We start from the raw sequence: 7,835 nt of genomic DNA, 5'->3' as shown, positions 1-7,835 counted from the left end.
TGTCATTTAAAGCCAAACCAAAATTCCAAAAAAGTTGAGACATTGTGTAACAGGTGAAAAAAAAAACAGGAAAAATGTGATATTGAATTAAGTAGAGTAAAAGTAAAGTAAAAAAAAAAAATCACTGAAGGTCATGTTCTTCAATTTCTGGAGTGGCTTCAGTACAATCCAGCCCAGGCTGCTGAAGGAGAGGATCGAGAACATGCTCGTGTGGGCCCTCTGGTCTCATGGATCATGGACCAGCACATGACACGCAGGCCACAATAGTAGCCTCGTAGTAGAATTTGTGGTGGCATCAGCATACAGTTTAAAAGGGTTGCATGTCGCCCCCTGGTGGACATTTCGATGAACCACATCCCTGTCTCCCCTGGCTCAAAGGAGGAGTTGTCATGGCAACTGTACAGCATGTGCTTACAAAAACAAGAGCTTGACCGTTCACCGACAGTTCTCTCGACATTCGACATCTACGACGCCATCTTCTTCCTCTTCTTTCATTAATCAAAGACGAAGAAGGCGGGAGATAGTCGTTAAAATAAGACACAAAGACAGGGGAAGACCCGTAAAGAGTGAAAGATGAGCGGAACCAAAGCCCGCAGCGACGCGCCTGTTGCTGAAAACGTCTCCGGCGGCGGGCACAGTACTGCGGCTCCTCCGCGGGACCGCAAGCCCGGCGGAGGGGTTCTGAAGAGGCTCAAGTCCCGAAGGAGTCAGGTGGACAGCAGGCCCGTCACGGAGGAAGACCTGCGGACACAGAGTGGGCACATTACGCCGGAGGATGTACTAGGACTGCGAGTGGCAACGCGAGGTTTGTGTATCCTGTGAATATGTGGACCTTTCATGCTAAATGGGCTGCCTTGACAAATTAAGTATCAATTAATATTGTGGGCTAATACATAGTTCCTACAACCAAGAGACAATGCTTTTAACCATTACACTGAAACAGAGCAAATTACGTCATTAAAAATGGAGGCACTACTCTTATGCTATGGCATTATTTGTAACGGATATAGCCTAACTATCCGACATATGTAGGCCGACATACGACATTATAGAGGAAGACGTCGTTGGACCATTTTCACCAATGGAAAACCATTGTTTCAAAGGCGCGTGAGACGTAATAGAGCTCTACAGAGCCACTTGACATCAGACCTGTCAGGAAATACCAGATGCAAATTACATCAGGTTAGACTTCTATGACAGCACAAGACACATAAAGCCAACACTGTAATTTATATTTTGAAATAAATAACGATAGTTAGATAGATTGTACCAATGCTGTTGTAAACTTTTAAGACCTTTGGTAAAATAAAACAAGGTGAAAGGAAAAAATATTTAAGCGTCATCTTCCAATGGGAGAAATAAAGTTTGTAGCATTTATTTGCTCAAGTAGTATGCCAGTTATAAATTCGTATTAGCCTATTTGAAAACACTTTTTTGTCATCTACAACCCCCAGTTTCTTTTAGGACTCTGAATTAACTCAGTAGCAGCAGAATGATAACAACAGCCTCCTCTATTTTATAGTCAGGGTAAATGTAAATGTATACGTGGAAACCTGCACCAGCAAAAATGTGTCCGCTGTAATGAAGTCACGATTGTGTTGAGCATTTTGTCTTTGTGTGTCCATGCAGGCAGTTTACATATTCAGTAATTATTAACTCAACCAGCTTGACAATCACTTCAGTCTCATGATACTTGTCTCCTGTCTGTCATTTCTGCAGGGTACCTCTGTAAACCAGAGGACAATATTTATAACATTGACTTTGTACGCTTTAAGATCAGAGACCTGGAGACCGGCACTGTCCTGTTTGAGATTGCCAAGCCTCCACATGCAGGTATTGTATGCACACAAAATGTTGAGTTTTAAGAGTCATCCCTCTGAACAATGCAAAGTTATTCTCCCTGCTGACAACTTGTTGTTTCTAGTTTCAAATAAAAAAGTCATATTCACAATCAGCTATTACAGGTTATTTCAAAAGCTCTACAGTGTGAATTAATTCAAATCTTTTCGAGTCTTAGATGATGATGAGGAAAACAGAGACGCAGACACCAGTGCAGGCCGTTTTGTACGCTACCAGTTCACCCCGGCCTTCCTGCGCCTGAGAACTGTGGGAGCTACGTGAGTGACTCACACATCACCAACGCACACCTAAGGAAAACACGCTCAAACAATGGAAACAACTACAGCTCTGTGTGCCTCTGAGTGCAACTGTAATAACTTCATTATCACACAAGAACAGATGCACAGCACTGTTGCAACATCTCAACCTCTCTTCTCCCTCTGTTATTCCATCAGGGTGGAATTCACAGTTGGAAGCCGACCTCTAAACAACTTCCGTATGATTGAGAGGCATTACTTCCGTGATCACCTGCTCAAGAGCTTTGACTTTGACTTTGGGTTCTGTATCCCAAACAGTCGAAATACCTGTGAGCATATCTATGAGTTCCCTCAGCTGTCTGAGAGCTTAGGTGAGTCATTTCCCAGGCTTTCACAACTAAAACCTTTAAGTTCTATATTGAAGTGTAATATATATAATAAACCAAACAGTTGGCATCTAGAAGAAAGCAGGGGTTTGTTGAATGTGACCTGTCCATGCATCTGATCCCGCTAAAGAAAAAGGTGCAGTTGATATGTCATTATGGAGATATGATATTCCTTCCTTTTCCTGGGTCTCGGTGCTTGAGATGTAACTGAACAAGCATTTCAGCTTTGCACATATAACTCACATTAGCAACCAGATCTTTGATCTTTATGCTTGTTACATTCTCGCTTAAGGTCAACTAAACATGCTGCATTTACTGCCCCAATTTAGCATTTTTAGAACACTACAGGATTTTACAGATGTGACAAATCATAAAGCTTGGGACGACAAGTCAATTTGTAAGTAGGCAAATACTTCCTTAGGGCTGCCAAATGATTACTAATTTCTAACCCTGATTAAGCTAAGAATTTCTAGTTAATTGTGATTAATCTCCCCTTTTTGTCTTTTTCTTTGTGTTTGTTTTTGTTTCATTTTGGATTTTTTTTACTGACTTAAACTAAGGGAACTTGATGTCCTTTGGATACACAGTGGTTTTTATTTTGAAAGATTATAAGGAACTTTAGGTAGATAAAAGAATATGACATGTACTTAACGAGAAAAAAGAACTTGTTATGGATTGAAAAGGAAATAAGGGAACAATGAAATCAAAAGTTTGATAACAAGATCTGCAGATGACTTGACTTGCCCTCTGAGCTGTCTGTGATTAAAAAAAAGTGAAATAAGACATGAAGGTGGTTAGCTGCAGAGAGATGTGAAAATAGTTAAGCCATAGAGCACTGAATGCACAAAAAAACTAGAAAAGCACTGGGAGAGCGCAGACCTCTGCCATCAGCCCTATCTCCCAACAGTAAAGAATCCTTCGAAAAATTCCTGGATCCAGACGGTGCTCTAGATCACTCCCAAAATCTAATCAGTTCTTCCTTATGCCATTTCTGACATTTCCTGAAAATTTCATCCAAATCCGTCCAGAACCTTTTTGATTTTGTTGCTAACAAACTAACTAACAAACAAACTAACAAACACTGCCGATCACATAACCTCCTTGGCAGAGGTAATTAATGCACTGAGACCCTTTTTCTTTGGACTAGATGATCACAAAAAAAATTAGTAACACATAATGCAGTAACATACATATTAAAAGATAAAATGCTAGATGCAAAAATTTAATTGAACTTCTTGTTGGTACAATTCTTAACTGCATACCTATTCAATAGTGACAGCCATGTCTTCCCAGACATGTAGACAAACTTCTACTTCAACTTCAGCTTAAAGAAAATCCCTTTCCTTGTAGTGTGACAATACAAGAAACAGAGGACAAAATCTTCTTTGTCTCTTATGCAAAAAGAACTTTCTAAAGTTCAGCTAAAGCTAACAAAAGCAGCCTGAGCTTGCATAAACACATGAGTATATTTTTACTTGTAGTATTCTTATATTTTAGCTGTCAGTGTTTCGTCACATCATTAATCAACCAGGAATAAAAGCATCCTAACACTATGGTTCAGCAAGAAAACAAAACACCCCCCCAGAGAACACACCATGTTAACCTAAAGTATCTACATTTGGATGATACTGACATGATCTGGAAAACTCAAAGTGCTGAGTTACTTAGGCTTAGCTAAGATGTTGTGGTGTTAGGAATTAATTGTTTCAGGGCAAATATAGCAAGGCTTGGAGAATGATCTGTAAATAAAGCAGTTTTTAAGTGTGTACATGTACAGTACTGAGCAGAACTTTTAGGCATCTTTGGGCCAAAAACTGAGGCTGAAGTAAGGCGTGTAATGGCGAGTAAGCCAGACTAAGGGCACCAGGAGGATAAACACAACCCCGGTCATGCTCTGGATGTCCTTGCATGTTACCAGGGGCATGGGGAAATAACCTGTTAAAAAAGAACAAAATCCACACCTTCAGGCCAGAGTAAGGGGGGATGCAGTGAGTAAGGGCAGTGGTTCTCAATGTGGGGGCCGAGACCTCATTTGGGGTCACGAGACACTAAGATGCCTTCCAAAAAACAAATATTTTTACATGATTTCAAAATGTATATTTCCCCCATTTTTTAAAGAATATATACATACGATTTGTTAAATGTAAGATAGAAATAAAGTGATTGGCATAGGTTTAAGCTGAAGTTGAAGTAATGTTTTAAAATTCCTTACAATGTAAGTCTGTCACAACTACTGTTAAATGTGCTCGGCTGTGTTCAACTACGGTTCAACCATCTCCAGGTGCAGTAGGGGTCCTTGGTCTCTGGCACCTTTATTTTTGGGGGATCACAGGCTAAAAAGTTTGAGAACCCTTGATTTAGAGTTCCTTCCTGTTGCCATGAGCCCCTAGTTGTCCCAAGCCCTGAAAACCACTGGCGGTCTCCGGGTATATTACCAGGGGTGAAAATGGCCCTGACTAAAGAGATGCCATCAAGCTTGACCTTGGCTGCCAAGGAACATACTTGTGTGTCGACATGAGTCCAGCTTGACCCTGCCCCCCACCCCCAGCCCCAGGTTGTGGCACAAGGGCCCAATGATGAATCTGTAGCATCCTACATGTCTAAAACTTCTGCACATGACTGTACATGCGAGTACTGAAATGAAGGAGCTATAAATAAATATTAAACCAGCCATTAATGCTATCAAGGAAAACATGTTATGTAATTACAGCTATGATTTCAGAATATGGTTACATGATTATCCTCATTTAATGCCCATTAAGCATCAATGGCTGAGTTTGAAATGTGATTGTTGATATGGTGGTGCATTAGTGTCCCTTGTTTTGAATGATGCCTCCTATTTAAATGAAAGCTTTTCATCCTAAGTGACAGAACAACCATGCATTTCCAGTTATCAATATTACAATCTCAGTCACTTCTGCCTTTTTTAGTCTGTACACTGTCAGTAGTAATTGCGTGGAAGCTTAGAAAGCTTTTGTTTGCATCACTGACACTCATGTGTTGTCTGTTTTCCAGTCCGTCAGATGGTGGAGTGTCCTTATGAGACCCGGTCAGACAGCTTCTATTTCGTGGAGAACAGACTGGTCATGCACAACAAGGCAGACTATGCTTACAATGGAGGACAGTGATATCTGCCTGCAAACATGCAAACACACAGACAAACAGATTTACTCAGATTTATAGATACATGCATGCACATGTCTAAACATACATGCAGTTCAGTCACTCATACATGCACAAGCAGCAACAGACACGGCCGAATTGCCTCCTTTATCAGGGGGTGTATTATATTCTGGAGGCCAGCTCTACCATACTAATAGGATGCTTTTGTATGAAATGGAGTCAGTTTATCTGGTTTTAATTTAAACAGATATGTTTTATACCAAAAGAAGAATCGTCACTCTAGTGGCCATGTGACTTGTGTCTCAAAACGACCAAATGGTTAGTACAGAGTCCCTCTGGGCAATTTTAAAAGTGGCCTACCACCCCCTCAACACACATCCACATTAACACGCACACATAAACGCACTCAATCCCCAAGTGACACACATAGTGTTTACGCAGTGTGTGTGTGTCAGAAGCAGCTGTTCTCAGAGCTACCGCCTCCACGATTCACTCTAGACAATATCGGGGGAGAAAGGGAGGAACCATCCACAAAAACACTCCTGTCAAACACACATGGTCACTCCAGCATTCTAATCTCCCCTTGCTTCCTGGATCTCATACAAACACATAATCAACAGTACTGTATAAGGTTTGATCAAAGGTTTTTTTCTGATGTTTTTTTCTGCAACCAATCAAGGCTGTAACCCCATATAATGAGCCATTGAAAAGGACATTCTTAAGTGGAAAATACCCATAAGTTCAGAGAGTGGGAGGGGTTATTGGAATCCATCATGCATGCAATGATATAAACAAAAAGGGAAAAGATTTGTAAGAACATGTCTGTTTTAATGTAACAAAATAAAAGAAGAAGTGTACTTGGCCCACTGAAATGTTTCTTACTTCTCGTAAAGTCACGTCAGATATTCTTCTCCCCCATCTGAGTTTTTAAAATGGTATTTTTTTAATCTTAACTCTCTCACGCATGTCTTAAATCAAAAATCAAGTTGGAATATGTCTGGATACTGAGTGGTCTTTCTTCTAGCTAGATGGCGTCTTTTCTATTTGTACTTTGTAAACTTTGGTGTTCAGGGTTAAGGTGGTGTTTGTAAAAATAAAATCTATATATAGTTTGTAAAAAGTGATACAAATAAAATAAATGTACATTTTCTGATACTAAAGGTATGGTGTTGGAATAATTTTTGATGATGCAGTTGGAGGATGCTCTGCTGACTGGTGGACATGAAATGAAGTTCCAAAAGTTGCCACTAGGGGGAGGTATTTTATAACTTAGATGTACACAGGGGTACTGCTCACTTAAGCTGCATGTGTGGTTTTGGATAAGACACTTTTTGTGTATTTTTTATGCTGAGTTATGATGACATTCATATCTGATATTTGCTTCAAACTTCAGATGAGGTCATGATCTTATCACTTGATAATCATCTTTGGCCTTAGTTTAATTGAAGACAGGACATAATAACCACATCATTTTAATTCCAAGTCATTACTTCATCCTCAAATGGGCTTGCTTAGAGGGTGAAACATTTTAAAATTTATTCTGAATTGTTCCACTTTGATCTTCCATTTTTGGAGTCTTTTGGGATTTAAACCAAAATCTGATCCTCTCTCTGTTTGTTCTGTCCCAGGCTGTTTCTTCCAATCTCTGTGTTCATCTCTTGATCTCTCCCAGCCTCTCTGTTTCCAGCTCTCATGTCCATAAAAATCTCCTAGTCTCTTCACCCTTACCTCTCCTTTTCTGTTTCTCTCTCCACACCTATGCAGCTCTTCCTCTCTCCCTCCCTCGCTCTCCTCCCTCTCTGTTTTTCCCTTTTCTTTCCTCCTGTCTCACCTGGTAACCAGACCTCTGGAGAGGAGTGTTGAGTTTCCACTTTCCCAGAGAAGAGGACAATCTGAGCCACACAAAGACCCACAATGGACCCCCTCTGCTCTCTCCTCCCTTTCACTGTGTCACTGCACAGCTGCACACACAAACATATTCACATACTTTATCACAGAATGACCCTTCCCTCAACATTTCTCCACTTACATCCATTTTGTTTAATTCAACTCAGATATTTTACATGTCTTGTTTACCCATGAAGTTGTTTGCAGCCAAGCAGTATCAGTGGACACTTGCTCTCTATCATTACACCTGTTAAAAAGCTAAAATTATCTTTGTTGCAGTATCAGGTTTACAGATTTAAATTTATGCTTACCCTCTACCTAAAATGTAGCATGGCTACACCAG

At 40.3% G+C, this 7,835-nt stretch overlaps 1 protein-coding gene across 1 annotated transcript; it reads left to right on the top strand.

Annotated features, from left to right (window-relative positions):
• The first annotated feature begins 427 nt into the window (after positions 1-427).
• Positions 428-6,611, top strand: LOC121507213 (protein unc-119 homolog B-like). Its single transcript, XM_041783426.1, has 5 exons — positions 428-805; positions 1,720-1,833; positions 2,018-2,117; positions 2,295-2,467; positions 5,498-6,611. The coding sequence occupies exons 1-5, from the start codon at positions 574-576 to the stop codon at positions 5,608-5,610; spliced, it is 732 nt and encodes a 243-aa protein (XP_041639360.1). The 5' UTR covers positions 428-573; the 3' UTR covers positions 5,611-6,611.
• The last annotated feature ends 1,224 nt before the right edge of the window (positions 6,612-7,835 follow it).

The sequence above is a fragment of the Cheilinus undulatus genome, linkage group 3, assembly GCF_018320785.1.
Source record: "Cheilinus undulatus linkage group 3, ASM1832078v1, whole genome shotgun sequence".
Lineage (NCBI taxonomy): Eukaryota > Metazoa > Chordata > Actinopteri > Labriformes > Labridae > Cheilinus > Cheilinus undulatus.
This window is presented reverse-complemented; position numbering and strand designations above follow the sequence as displayed.